Source organism: Aquarana catesbeiana, linkage group LG02 (genome assembly GCF_042186555.1).
Source record: "Aquarana catesbeiana isolate 2022-GZ linkage group LG02, ASM4218655v1, whole genome shotgun sequence".
Classification (NCBI taxonomy): Eukaryota; Metazoa; Chordata; class Amphibia; order Anura; family Ranidae; genus Aquarana; species Aquarana catesbeiana.
The window spans coordinates 308,617,419-308,633,473 of NC_133325.1; the positions used below are offsets into that span (position 1 = coordinate 308,617,419).

The following is a 16,055-nucleotide window of genomic DNA, read 5'->3' on the forward strand; positions in this document are numbered from 1 at the left end:
AACCAGCTCACACTCCCTCCCCTGGTTCCGCGGCACCCGACAGAAGATAATCTCTCCCCCCTACCTCCCTGAAAGCTTCTAGGACACGTCACAGGTCCCAGATTGCCCAACCATTCACAGCGGGGCTTGTGCGTGCGCAGTGCTCGCCTGGCTGTGAAGCCACAGCCGGTTACACACAGTTAGAATGCCGGCGGAGGGGAGGGGGGAGAGGAGCGAGGATTACTGCACCGTGGGATAGGTGAGTGTCTGATTAAGTCAGCAGCTATACTTTTTGTAGCTGCTGAACTTTAAATGAGTGGAACTCCACTTTAAATCTTCAATAAATGCACAAGTTTATATTGAGATTGACAGTTTTCTCTATTCCATCAATTGAAAGGATGTAATCTGATGCAGATGTTTGTTTCAGAACTGCAATGTACATATATATTCCATAGTATTTTCCTTAGAATTGAGTGATTGCATATTGTTTTCCTCTGCTTGATCTGCAAAAATAGTTGCAACTGACTACAGTTTATTGCTTTATTTTTGTGTGTTTCTTAAAAGGAGGAACTGCAGTCTGCTCACATAATTTGAAATATATATATATTTTTTTTTTCTTTGCCAGTCTGAAGCTTCTCTCCAACCACACTGCATATAATTTTATATATACTGTGATTCTGTACTTGCCAAAATATGCTGCAGAAATCTCCTTCCACAGAGTCTGGCTGCAACCATATTAACCGTGGGCAGCTGAAGCTACTGCCTGTTCACTTCCTGGATTTACACACAGAGGCACACCTCCAGCTCTGCAGCTCTCATTGGCCCCCTTATGACTCATCCCCCCTCCCTTCCTGGCAAACCTCTCAGGAGAGACAGAGCTGTGCATGATGTCATAAGCCTAGGCTTCTTACCAGACAAGAAACAGGAAGCAGGCTGTATAAAGGTATTTACTATCCAAAGTTAAAACAAGGGCAGAAGATTTAACCATTTAAATACAGGACACTTATACACCTTCCTGCCCAGGCCAATTTTCACCTTTCAGCGCTGTCACAAATTAAATGGCAATTGCACAGTCATGCTACACTGTACCCAAACAAATTTTTCATCATTTTGTTCCCACAAATAGAGCTTTCTTTTGGTGGTATTTGATCAACTCTGCGATTTTTTTTTTTTGAGCAACAAATAAAAGCCCAGAAATTAAGAAAAAAAAAAGTTTGTTCCTGTAAAAAAATTTTTGTAAATAAGTTTTCGGCACTGACGGGCACCGATAAGGCGGCACTGAATTTTTTGTTTTCACAATGCTGCCAGTCAGTGCCCATTTGTGGGCACTGATTTGTATTGATTGGGCATATGTGCGCTTCCCTGGTGGTCTGAATTGGGCATCTGAGGGGGGGGCTGTGCTGATAAACAATCAGCACAGACCCCCCTGTCAGGAGAGCCGCCGATCGGCTCTCCTCTACTCACGTCTGTCAGACGCGAGTGAGGAAAAGCCGATTAACGGGTCTTCCTAGTTACATCGTGATCAGCCGTGATTGGACACGGCTGATGACATGGTGAAGAGCCTCCTCCGGAGGCTATTTACCGAGATCAGTGTAGTGGTGTGTCAGACTGACACACCGCACCAGCAATCGCCGCGATGCGCGCCCCCACGGACGCGCGGTGGCTGTTATCCTGCAGGACGTCATGACACCCAGTCAGGATAACTGAACCACCGCACGGCCGTCATTCTGCTATAGGCCGGGCGGGAAGTGGTTAATAAATGGAAAGTTGAAAAAATGACTGAAGTTCAACTTTAAAGCCAGAAGGTTGGAATGTTAAATGAAATTAGTTTTGGAGTCATGTCTGTACTTAGTTTTCTTTTCTACACAATTAAATAAAATTTTTCCAAGAGTGTCGATTCCATACTTTTTGGGGTTGGATGACAACAGCATGGTTTGTAGTAGAAGAGTCTTAAGTGTCCTGCCTGCCTGAAGTCCAGACCTTTCACCAATTGAAAATATTTGGCGCATCTTGAAACCATAAAGACGACAAAGATGACCCAGGACTGTTGAGCAGTTAACATCCTGCATCAGGCAAGCATGGAACAACATTCCTATCCCAAAACTCCAGCAACTGGTCTCCTCAGATGTTTGTAAAATGTTGTTACAAGAAGAGGGGACTCTACACCATGGTAAACATGGCCCTGTCCCAACTTTGACACATGCTACTGCCATCAAATTCAAAAATGTCTTAAAATGGTACATTTTCTCCGTTTAAACATTTGATAGGTTTTCTATTGTGAATAAAATATGGGTTTATGAGATTTGCAAATTATTGCATTCTGATTTGATGTAGCTTTTACACAGCGTCCCAACTAGTTTTGAAATTTGGGCTGTAGTTCACAATTACCCGTGTGACATGTTTCCTAGATAAAGGAATGTAGCTGTTCACAAGAAACTGCATGAATACAGATGAAATACGTATGAGCGCTCATGCATTAGGGGATAAAGAAATGCTGCTTTTACAGACATTTGAATTTTTTTCTGCCTGTAAAACGCACCTATGCGTTTAAAGGCGTATTAGAAAAGAACCATTTACAGGACAAAAAAAAAAAAACCACCAGCTCATTCAGGAGAGACGTTTTTGTGCATAAAAACGTTTGACACACCTAATTGTATCCAATTGCACTTAAAATCTAGACGTGTTTAGCACCTGACCATTCATTCTAATGTAAACAGAAAAAATTGCGGGCTTAGTGCAAAAAGGTAATGCAGCAACCTAGATCCCAGACACAAAGGAATTACAAAAAGTATCATTACTCTAAAAAAGGTGCACAAAGCCAATACCTCTGTAGTGATCAATACAAAAGAAAAAAAAAAATAGTATGAAAAAAGTTAACTCATATTAAACCATAGTGAAAAATGCTCATTAACATAAAAAACACACATAAAATTCACTTATGCATAACAAAGAAATAAACTTCAAAATGGAGAAATAAGATGTACAACATTATATGCCATTGGCCTCACCCTACACACATTTCATCTGGGGCAATGGAAACAGCACTCTACAAACGTCTGGGAACTGAGACAACCAGCTGCTGGAGTTTTGGGAGAGGATTTGATGCACATTGTTAATTATGGTTTAGAGCCCTTTCACACTGGAGCGATGCGCTGGCAGGACGGTAAAAAAAGTCCTGCCCAGCAGCATCTTCGGAGCGGTGAAGGAGCGGAGTGTATACCGCTCCTGCCCATTGAAATCAATGGGACGGCGCGGCTATACCACCGGCAAAGCGCCTCTGCGGAGGCGCTTTGCGGTGGCATTTAACCCTTTCTCGGCCGCTAGCGGGGGGTAAAACCACCCCGCTAGTGGCCGCATACCGACGGTAAAACGCCGCTAATAATAGCGGCGTTTTATCGCCAACGCCGCCCCCGCCCCAGTGTGAAAGGGCTCTTAAAGTGGTGCATACTAGCTCATTATGCCTTTGCCTTACATAAAACTACATTTTTTCACACACATTTTTGTACTGATTACTACAGAGATTATGGTTTTGTGCACCTTTTAGATCATTCATTGTAATGGGCAGAATAAATTACTATACTGGCCAATGGAATCTATTAACCGCTTAACAACCGGCCCATAGCCAAATGACGGCTACAGGGCGGTTGTTTAACTCTGGGAGGACGTCCAGGGACGTCCTCCCAGAATTCTGCTCTCGCGCGCCCCCTAGGGCGCGCACTCGAGAGCATCCGTGACCGCCGGGTCCAGAGGACCCGGCGCATCACAGATCCCGGTAAATGGCCGCTGATCGCGGCCGTTTACCATGTGATCGCTCCGTCAAATGACGGAGCGATCACATGTAAACAGACCGGCGTCATCTGATGACGCCGGTTCCTCTCCTCCCCGCCTGTGTACCGATCGGTACGCTGTGAGCGGGGAGGGGGATGGATGGATGGCTGCAGCGTTGTGGGCTGCATGTGTAGTGCCCACAGCGCTGCACAGAGACATCCATCCATCCATGCTCAGCCATCCCCACTACTATGCATGCCCTGCAATGCCCCACAGTACTCTGGTATGCCCCACAATACCCCTGCAATACTCTGCCATACCCTGCAATACCCCGCCATACCCTGCAATATCCCGCCATACTCCGCAATACCCCGCCATACTCCGCAATACCCCGCCATACCCTGCAATATCCCGCCATACTCCGCAATACCCCGCCATACTCCGCAATACCCCGCCATACTCCGCAATACCCCGCCATACTCCGCAATACTCTGTCATACCCTGCAATATCCCGCCATACTCCGCAATACCCCGCCATACTCCGCAATACTCTGTCATACCCTGGAATACCCCGCAATACTCTGCCATACCCTGGAATACCCCGCAATACTCTGCCATACCCTGGAATACCCCGCAATACTCTGCCATACCCTGGAATACCCCGCAATACTCTGCCATACCCTGGAATACCCCGCAATACTCTGCCATACCCCGCAATACCCCGCAATACTCTGCCATACCCTGCAATACCCTGAAATACCCCGCAATACACTGCCATACCCTGCAATACCCCGCAATATCCCGCAATACTCTGCCATACCCCGCAATATCCCGCAATACTCTGCCATACCCCGCGATACCCAGCCATACTCTGTGATACCCAGCCATACTCTGCAATACTCAGTGATACCCAGCCATACTCTGCAATACTCAGTGATACCCAGCCATACTCTGCAAAACTCAGTGATACCCAGCCATACTCTGCAATACTCAGTGATACCCAGCCATACTCTGCCATACCCAGCCATGCTCTGCAATACCCCGCAAAAATCTGCAATACTCTGCCATAACCTGCAATACTCTGCAATACCCCGCAATACCCAGCCATACTCTGCAATACTCGGTGATACCCAGTCATACTCTGCCATACCCAGTCATACTCGGCGATACCCAGTCATACTCGGCGATACACTGCAATACCCAGCCATGCTCAGCCATGCTCAGCCATACTCTGCCATACCCAGTCATACTCGGCCATGCTCAGCCATACTCAGCCATGCTCAGCCATACCCAGCCATGCTCAGCCATACCCAGCCATGCTCAGCCATACCCAGCCATGCTCAGCCATACCCAGCCATGCTCAGCCATACCCAGCCATGCTCAGCCATACCCAGCCATGCTCAGCCATACCCAGCCATGCTCAGCCATACCCAGCCATGCTCAGCCATACCCAGCCATGCTCAGCCATACCCAGCCATGCTCAGCCATACCCAGCCATGCTCAGCCATACCCAGCCATGCTCAGCCATACCCAGCCATGCTCAGCCATGCTCTGCCTCTGTATGTGGCCAGGCTGTGGAAGTCTCACACATGGGGTATCGCCGTACTCAGGAGGAGTAGGAGAATCTATTTTGGGGTGTCATTTTTGATATGTACATGCTATGTGTTATAAATATTGTATAAATGGACAACTTTGTGTTAAAAAAAAAAAGCGTTTTAACCACTTCTGGCCTTCCGTCATACGACGTCCTTGACTTTGTGCGGAGATATCTGAATGATGGGTGCAGCTACAGGCATCATTCAGATATCATCTTTTTCAGCCGGCGATTCCCTACACCATAAGAACAATCATAGCGGCTGTTACACTGCTTGATCGTTCTTACGGGAGGCGAGAGGGGACGTCCCCCCCTCCCGCCGCCCTCCGGTGCTTCTACCGACTCACCGCTACGATCGATGCCAGGATCTTTTTTTTTTTTTTTTTTTTTTTAATTTCAGGCACAGCCTAGAGGTGAGATGTGGGGTCTTATTGACCCCATATCTCACTGTAAAGAGGACCTGTCATGCCATATTCCTATTACAAGGGATGTTTACATTCCTTGTAATAGGAATAAAAGTGATCAAAAAATTTTTTTTTGGGAAAAAAGTGTCAAACTAAAATAAATAAAGTAAAATGAACAATAAAAAAAAAAAAAAAAATTTTTTAAAGCGCCCCTGTCCGTGTGCTCGCATGCAGAAGCGAACGCATACGTAAGTCCCGCCCACATATGAAAACGGTGTTCAAACCACACATGTGAGGTATCGCTGCGATCGGTAGAGCGAGAGCAATAATTTTGGCCCTAGACCTCCTCTGTAACTCAAAATTTGTAACCAGTAAAAAATTTTAAAGCGTCGCCTATGGGGATTTTTAAGTGGCGAAGTTTGGCGTCATTCCACAAGCGTGTGCAATTTTGAAAGGTGACATGTTAGGTATCTATTTACTCGGCGTAACTTCATCTTTCATATTATGCAAAAACATTGGGCTAACCTTACTGTTTTGTTTTTTTTTAAAGCAAAAAACATTTTTTTTCCCAAAAAAAACGCGTTCGAAAAATTGCTGCGCAAATATCGTGCGAGATAAAAAGTTGCAATGACCGCTATTGTATTCTCTAGGGTCTTTGCTAAAAAAACATATATAATGTTTTGGGGTTCTATGTAATTTTCTAGCAAATAAATGATGATTTTTACATGTAGGAGAGAAATGTCAGAATTGGCATGGGTGCTCCAGAATGCCTGAAGGTGCTCCCCTGCATGTTGGGCCTCTGTATGTGGCCACGCTGTGTAAAAGTCTCACACATGTGGTATCGCCATACTCAGGAGTAATAGCAGAATGTGTTTTGGGGTGTAATTTGTGGTATGCATATGCTGTGTGTGAGAAATAACCTGCTAATATGACAATTTTGTGAAAAAAAAAAAAAAGAAAAAAAAAAAAAACTCGATTTTGCAAAGAATTGTGGGAAAAAATGACAACTTCAAAAAACTCACCATGCATCTTTCTAAATACCTTGGAATGTCTTCTTTCCAAAAAGGGGTAATTTGGGGGGTATTTGTACTTTTCTGGCATGTTAGGGTCTCAAGAAATGAGATAGGCCGTCAGTACTTCAGGTGTGATCAATTTTCAGATATTGGCACCATAGCTTGTGGACGCTATAACTTTCACAAAGACCAAATAATATACACTAATTTGGGTTATTTTTACCAAAGATATGTAGCGGTATAAATTTTGGCCAAAATATATGAAGAAAAATTACTAATTTTCAAAATTTTATAACAGAAACGAAGAAAAATTAATTTTTTTACAGATTTTTCGGTCTTTTTTCTTTTATAGCGCAAAAAATAAAGAACCCAGCGGTGATTAAATACCACCAAAAGAAAGCTCTATTTGTGTGAAAAAAAGGACAAAAAATTCATATAGATACAGTGTTGCATGACTGAGTAATTGTCATTCAAAATGTGAGAGCACCAAAAGCTGAAAATTGGTCTGGTTATTAAGGGGGTTTAAGTGCCCAGTGGTCAAGTGGTTAACATTCAAACTCTTGACACATCCAAAACGCAGCTTTAGACGCATTTAAGAAGCTATTCTCCTGCCATGAAAAAAACGTGTTTAGGGGAGCTGTGGACTGTTACGTTTTATGTTAAATTTCAATTTAGTTTTGGTCAGTCTTTTGACTAAAATGCTATTTTAGTTTTAGTTGCATTTTAGTTGAGAAAAATCTCCAGTACATTTTAGTTGACTAAAATTTCCATTACCCACCTGAACTTCTGCTTTCCTCAGAGCTCTGCCTGTCTGTTAAAGCCCCAGCCCCAACTCTATTGGCAAGCTGTATTGGCAAAAAAGACACAGGCTCCCTCTGGCTGCCTGCGGGTTCTGGAACAATGCCCTGCAAACCACAGAAGAGGAACTTTTGTTGGATTCTTGTCTGTGTGAATGTGATGTGGTGAGCGTTTCCCATCCCTCCAGTCTCCCCAGACTGTACAGTTCTCTGCCCTGTCCACTCCCTCACTCCCATTTACCTACCCATCCCTACTGGCATTACAGCCAATAGAGTTTAGGGTTTTTTTCCCCATTTTGTTGCACTTCTGTTTGTTAAAAAGCAATATTTTGGTTTGCTTATGAACTTGGTTTTAATTTATAGAGACATTAAATATCACAACAGCTAGGGTTCGGTTGACACTGCAGCGACTTGGGATTCATCTTGTGAGACCCCAAGCTGTGTGACAAGTGAAATTCTATGTTGTCGTTGATGGATGTCCTAATTATCACTACTGAAGAAGTCGCTACGACTTAGAAAAAGGTTTCCCATACTACTTCAAGGCGACTTATATCTGACTTGTGCCCATAGACTTTAATGGAAGTCACCTCAAAGTCGGATCCTCATCTATATTGTTGTAATTTGGATCAGACATTACAGGAAGATCACCCAGGCATTCTTCAAAGTCTCTTCAAAGTAGCACTCAAGTCGACAGCAAATCTCCTGGTAAAGTCACACTGTAAGTTGCACGACTTTCAGGTTGTGACAGTGTGAGAAGAGTCTTACTCTGTGTAGTGCATGTTCAAACCTTAATATCATAAATAATAACATATTATATTTTTACTCCAGGAGTATATAAAGAGTTTGGAAATTCTAGAGAAAGGCTTAAATAATGCATTACAATTCTACTAAACCCATTAGATTTTAGTCAACTAAATGAAAATTGAAAATTCTAAATCTTAGTTTAGTTTTTGTCACTGAAAACATGCAGCTGACGAAAACTATGACGAAAACATTTTCGTCTATGAAATTAACACTGGAGCTGTGCAAACGCTCTGTGCCATCTGGAAGAGCAGAATACCAGAGTCTTGTCTGTTGCAGTTTAGTAACAGTTAGGGCCTATTCACATTAGAGCTGCACAATTAGTCGTTAAAAGATTGCGATCTCGATTCACCCCCATACAATTTGTATTGCAGAGTTTACCCATTCTTTCATGTAACAAGTATAGAGAGTTCTCTGCGCACTCTGGCAGTCTGCCAAGTTTTTAACATTGTAACTTTTTGGTTTTAGATCAAAGGGATAAAACTTCTGTGTGAATATGCAGGAAGTTTAACCACTTAAAGTCTAAACCTTTTTCTGACACTTGTTTTAGTTAAAATCAGATTTTTTTGCTAGAAAATTACTTGGAACTCCCAAACATTATATATATATATTTTTTTTTTAGCAGAGACCCTAAGGGAATAAAATGGCGATTGTTGCAATATATTTTATGTCACACTGTATTTGCAGTGGTCTTTCAAAACGCAATTTTTTGGGAAAAAAACACTTCAATGAAAAAAAAAAAAAAAAAAAAAAAAAAAAACACAGTAACGTTAGCCCAATTATTTTGTTTAATGTGAAAGGTGATGTTATGCTGTGAGAATCGCAAGAGAATCTTCTAAGCAAAAAAAAAAAAAAAATCATGATTCTCATTTTAGCCAGAATTGTGTAGCTCTAATTCACATTTGTCTTATCATGCATCAAATCCCGACTCATTTTGCTGAGTAACAAAAACACATATTACAAGTAGAAATCATATTGTTTCCCATGTGGCTGGATCAGATCTACAGTATGTGCTGCAGTTTAGTGTGAAAGAGAAAGGGAAACCATATGAGCCCAACACCACCTATGTGCATTACCACCCACGCAACGACACACATGAAATAGTGTGGATCAAACCTTACAAGTCTCATCACTCTGCTCTCTCCTCCTAATAGCATGATACTTTATAGCACACACTTGCAGGATTTCAGGTGCCTAGCTTTCCCGCAGGTAGTGAGAAGGCCCTGTGACATCAACAAACTCCTCCCGAAGCGTCAGAAAGTGGGGCAACAGTTTTTTGTTTTTAAATCCAAAAAAATACCAAAGAAGGCAAAATGATATCTAAGAACACAACACCAAGAACAGTATTTAAAGTGCTCGTTATCCCAACACTTCATATTTTTGATATGTGCCCGCTGTACAGTGTACTTGTATGGGAAAATATCCTGCTCTTTGTTTTGCATCCTTTAAGAGAAATCCCTGGTGTTCCTGCCAGTCCCCCTGCTTTCCCATTAAAAACTGACCACACTAAGCAGGAGAGCACACCATGATCAGTTCTCTAGCTATGCTGGGAACTCAGTATTCTCTCCTACAATGACCAGACTTGTCCTGACACGCCCCGGCCGCACAGCCATTCAATGGCAAGCTCAGTGTACTGTTGCTTCTCCTCCCCCCTAACTCTTATGCAGCGGAGAACAGAGGGAATTTGATCACTTATATTAAAAAAAATAAAATGGAGAAAAGATATTTAGAAAATGTTTTGCCTTTCATTTCTATTTTAAACTGAATGGGTTGTTTGACAAGGTGATCATTTACGATCAATTTAACAGTTGATGAAACTCTTAGCTCTTAGGCATTTCCAATCACCCTGTTCTATGTAACTGGCTGTCAGATAGCAAAATATATTCTGATAATCTTAGTGCAAATTTTATAAAATTTACCTGCGAGTTGCAAGAGTTTAAAATATGCTATAAGATACATTTCAACTTGCAAAGCAACATCCTCTCTACAACTTGATAACCATCTGCCAAAACTTTACAAGAAAATATTAAAGCCAGGGTATTAAATAACAGTCTCCAGAGAGTAGATACAGTGTGTGTATACAAAACACACTCACTACATAGATTGCAAGATAGCTTTTTATTCGAAGGACATATTAAGAAACATTACTTAGTTGTGAAACGTATACATACAACTGTGAAGTAAGTGGATACTTCTACAGTAGGGATTCCCAAAAACGTATTCACTGGTGTCTGACAACCCACAGAAAGCACTGATGAGGTGGATAAATAAGAACTTGTAGATACTCATCTTGGATCTACGAATGCCGTGTATTCCCCATTTAAAAAAAAAAAAAAAAAAAGGCAATTACCAAATATGCAGCATTCATGCAATATTGTGGAACTTGGAAGGAATTTGTTGAGGGATTGTAAACCCAGAATAGGACAATACCCCTTGATGGTCTTTGGTACTGCAAACAGGTTTAAATAGAATCCTTTGAACCTGTATTGTGCAGGTACTAAACACAATTACTCCCTAAGACAACAGGTGTTTCAACATATTCTGCAAATCTGATTGTCCATGGACATTTTTGGCTGATCTGAGAGAAGAAAGACTGATAGAACCCACAGGTTTGAGACATTTGTAACCCAGAGAAAGGGAAACTAACAGGTGTACTCCCACTTCTTAGGAGTGAAGGCACCCCTTTTTCCAAATAAAAGAAACACTATACAGTGTACATGGTATTCACAACTATTTACATCAACTGTGCGTTGATACAAAAAGCTAGAGCTAGTAGTTTAGGAACAACAGAAAATAATGGAGAGCTAGAGAACAAATATAGTGTCTTGTAAAGAGATCTGTAGATTAATAAGACCGTATAGAAATATGGAAATAACTTAATCATTTGAGTGCGAGAGTTCAGAAGACAAAGTCAAAGAGTGAAAAAACATATGGAAATACTGTAGATAGTAAAAGAAAAAAAAATAGGAGCCAGTAATATCAGCAGTTGACACCTAGTCATAATTGAGGACAAAGATATACAGCCGTCGCCAAAAGTTTTGTTTTTATGATGGCAATTTGCATTTTGTCGAGAATGTTATGCAGAGTGATTAGATGAATTGCAATTAATTGCAAAGTCCCTCTTTGCCATGAAATGAACCTAATCCCATGTAATCCTAGACTCTGACCTGTCCTTTCAGCCCCAAAACCAAACACTGTCCAAATCGTGCAGACTTCACCTCAGAAACCTCTCCAAAATACATCCCTTTCTAACCGTTGATACCACTAAGCAACTTATTCACTCCCTTGTCTTTACTCGCATTGACTATTGTAACTCCCTCCTCATTAGCCTATCTCTCCGCAAGCTATTACCTCTTCAGTCTACCATGAATGCTGCTGCCAGACTCATCCACCTTACCAACAGTTTAGTGTCAGCCACTCCTCTCTCCAAACCCTCCACTGGCTAACCATTGCCCAACGAATAAAAATCAAAACGCTAACAATTACATACAAAGCCATTTACAATTCTGCCCCAAGCTACATCACCAATCTTATCTCCTAATATCACCCAAACCTTCCTCTCGGCTCCTCCCAAGACCTTCTGCTTTCTAGCTTCCTTGTCTCCTCCTCCCATGCTAGTCTCCAGGACTTCTCCAAAGCCTCTCCCATCCTCTGGAACTCAATACTCCAATCTGTCCGGTTATCTCTTACTCTGTCCACTTTTAGGCAATCCCTGAAAACCCATCTCTTCAGGGAGGCCTATTCTGCCTCCAGCTAACAACCAAATCTTCTACTTCCCTCATCAGTTCATCCCACACAGTCACTACCTTTTGTTTCACCAGCCCCTCCCTCTTAGATTGCAAGCTTGCATGAGTGTTTTGAATTGTACTGTTGGTGTATCCCTTTATATTGTAAAGCGCTGCACAAACTGTTGGTGCTATATAAATCCTAAATAATTAATAATAATAATAATAATAATAATAAATAAAACCACAACAGAAGCATGTACCTTATACTGAGCCAGCTACATACATTTACCAGATATTCCAGCATTAAATGAGAAGACCTCTTTATAAAGACCTGTTCGCTTCATCATACCTTAATAACGTATGGTAAAATACAAACATAGTCAGGAAACAAGCTGACAAAGCATGGTGCCATGTGTTCCAGGGGCATCCCAACACATCTACAGAACAACCTCGCACTACATGCACATTGCGAGAAAAAAAATAAAAAGCAGGAGAGATTTTTCTTGTGTTCCATTCAAAATAAACAAGCTGTAGTAATGCATGATAAAGTGTGTTGCAGGACATACATTACTGCAACAGCCCATGACCCGAACGGGCCCTGAAACACACACAAGCCTTGTAGAAAAGAAAAACAAAAAACAAAAAAAAAAAACCCAATTATCAAATATCCAGGTAGACATTTATTGCTCATATATTAGAAGCTGTGTTGTCAAACACTGAATCGTTTGCCTTCCTCAGAACAGCATAGGTTACTGCAGGCTTAGCTGTTGCTGTGTTTTATGTTCACAAATGTATGCTGTAATCCTTCCACCTAATTGCTTCATGACTCAGAGTTGAGTTTGCAGCAGGAATGTACACACTGACAAGTCACCAAGACAGAGACACTCCCACCCAGGGCGCTGCCACATCTTCCGTTTCTTGCTTATTTGAGCACAGCCAATCAAACATAGCCACTTCACACACCTCTACAGTTCTCTATTTTTAGGGAAGACACTAGTTTATGTTACTGCACGTTGAGTAACACAATGTGAAGCATAGCTTTTCAAAGACTAACCTACAGTCATTTAATACAGCAAGAACTTAAAACCAGGAAATTAAATTATGCCAGTTCTAATGACTTCTATATATGTACAGCTACCATCTCTGAGTGAGACAGAAAAAAAAAAAAAAGGCACATTGCAACACACATCTAAGGGTTAACTCAGCAGTACATGTCTGCTTTCCGGTAAAGCACCCACCAAAGTTCCTGTTCAGCTAGTTCATTTTGCAAAATAGACAACATATATTGTACTATAATTTTAGTTGCAATATAATCATACAGATTGACAAAAAGAGTAATCAATTTACAGATATATTTATTATTTCTCAGCTTTTCTATAGTGTGACAATTTGCACAGTGCTTTATGTTAGTTCCCAACCTTAGCCTACAATCTAATTTCTCTAGCACAGTCACTAGTACCCATTCTGGGGCCAATTAAAAGAACCACCAACTGACCTAACAGTAAGTTAAGACTGTAGGTGATGAAAAAGTGCCCTGGTAAAAATTAACTGGTACCTCGGTGCTGAAAACCAGTACTAACCATTGAGCAACTAAGTTACTAACGCCTTCTACTAGGACTACTTATCAAGCAGATTTTGAAATGTTGAACATTACTACAAGCTGTTCCAAGATGCCGTGGTAATCCTAATTATATGGAATAATTTCTCTAGTTCTGAAAGGGTTAGGTGTTATGTTTCACAAAAAGAAGCTGCAATGACGCCCTTCAGCTATAAAATCAATACGCTCAACAGCAGTATGATGCAGCCTCTTCTCCCTAACTTGCCTAGTATGCATTTGTGTTTTATACAGAACAATTCCAGGAATTCAACCAGGGAGTGACAGCAGGGCAGAGCACACAACTCACCTTTTCTGCTGATATGAACTGAGGCCAATTGTCGTTTCTGCCTGCAAACAAATTAAGAGAATCAAGATTAAAGTTTATAATGCTTCAGCGATAATAGCTGGATCATGTAGCTCAAACTCAGACTTCCACAAGTTTCTATATAGAGTTTATAATGAAAATATGGTTCAGATACCAATGACTTGCAGTAACCCACAAAGCTAAGCAGGGAAAAAAAATAATTCTAAAGAACTTGCTGCACTTATTAGTTGTGCCAGTTTTTTTGCACCAAAATGCTATTGACACTATCAGAGATATTTAATTGATTCTGTTGCACAGCTAAGCAATACTAAACAGTAGTAGGGAGAGATCATCCAACAGATTAACAAGGTTACAAGCCCAAGAATTCTTCTTATGGCAGATCTAAAGTAGCACTGGAACAGAATAAAACCTGATCCTGGCCACCTCTTAAATTGATATTAAAAAGGTAGAATAAAAAAAAAAAAAATTAAAAACACAATAAGCATGTTCTCTCTACCTGCCCTGTGCAATGGTTTTGCACAGAGCAGCCCCGGATCCACCACTTTGTGTGCCCCACCAGAGCTCTTGGCTCTTTCTGTTGCTATGGCGGCACTCGTGCACACTCGCTCATGAGCGTGTCCATAAAACACATAAAAGTGGGATCAGCACCACCCCCTTCTAACTGGCTGAGATTTTTTTTATTTTAAAGAACAAAAAGTAAAAACATGTTTAAAGCGTCCATGTCCCCCCATGTTGACGTGCAAATGCTCACATGCACGTAGGCCCCACACGCATAAGTAAAACGATGACTGCACCACAATGTAAGGTATAACCATGATGTGCAGAGTGAGCAATAATTCTAATGCCAGACCTGTTTGACTCAAACTAGTAACGGCTTTTAAAGCGTTGCCTATGGATAATTTAACATACCGTAGATTGCACTTATTCCACAGCCATGACATTTTAGGTAACATTTTACTTGGTGTAACATCTTTTCTATTTTCCCAAAAAATTAGGTATTCTATTGTGTTTGGGTGTGCTAAAATTCATTAAAGTGCATCTCTCCAGAAAATGTGTTTGGTAGACCGTTGCGCAAATATATTGATCTGGACACAAAAAATTGCAATACCCACAATTTTATTCTCCAGGGCCTTAGCTTTCAGAAAATAAAAATATATATGTATTATTTTTTTTTGGGGGGGGGGGGGGGGGGTCTTAAGTCATTTTCTAACCAAAAAAATTTCATTTTTCTTTTTTTCTTTTTTTTTTTACATGCAAGTGAGAAATGTCAGGCTTTGGTCAGGATGGCAAGGATTTTCTTTTCCTTCCTTTTTGAAAACACACGTCTATACTTACCTGCCCTGTGCAATAGAATAGCACAGACCAGCCCCAATCCTCCTCTTCTCAGGTCCTCCACTGGCGCTCCTGGCTTCTCCTCTCATTGTCCAATAGCAAATGGATTCCCATGGGATACTTGTGCCAGCTCGCTCCCGAGGCCCACTGTCTGTGTCAATGGTTGTACAGAAGTTAATCAGTAGATTGACTTCTGTAAAACCACAGTGCCTTTACATGTATCGAAATTCTATCTGGTCCCTGCAGAACCAAGTTAATTTCAATCCATGTATGCTGCACCCACTAATTACTACGAAAAGGATTCAAGGTCCAGCAGAGCACACTAGAATAGGTCATTTTTGCTGGAAAGATTGCAGTGGCTGGATCCAGGAGTAAGGTAAGTATATGACAAAGGTGGGTTTTGAAAAAAAAAACAATTGTAATAAAGACAGAGCTATACTATAAAAGGAAGCAAATTATATAAGCAGCATTGCTGTAGTATTTTTATTTAGCATTGCAACCAAGTGGTAAAATGGGGGAGCATAATCATTTGTTTGGATAGAAATTAGAATGGATTAATACATTTGAATTGATATGTAGGTCCTCAGCCCCTGTTCGCACCGGTGCAACTTGTCATGTGATTTGAAAGGCCCAAATCGTATGACAAGTCAAACCCTATTGTCAGCAACGGAACTATTCAAATCTGTGCAACGCTGACTTTGCGGTGGTGTGCCAATA

The 16,055-nt window shown here is 41.3% G+C and overlaps 1 protein-coding gene across 2 annotated transcripts in view; it reads right to left on the reverse strand.

The window, feature by feature from the left end:
- The window catches only part of TMEM131 (transmembrane protein 131), a 317,376-nt gene that overhangs the window by 225,881 nt on the left and 75,440 nt on the right, over positions 1–16,055 (reverse strand). For both annotated transcript variants that reach the window (XM_073614647.1, XM_073614646.1), the window contains exon 3: positions 13,989–14,029. In XM_073614647.1, coding sequence (XP_073470748.1) covers positions 13,989–14,029 — 41 coding nt within the window. The remainder of the gene's footprint in view (positions 1–13,988; positions 14,030–16,055) is intronic.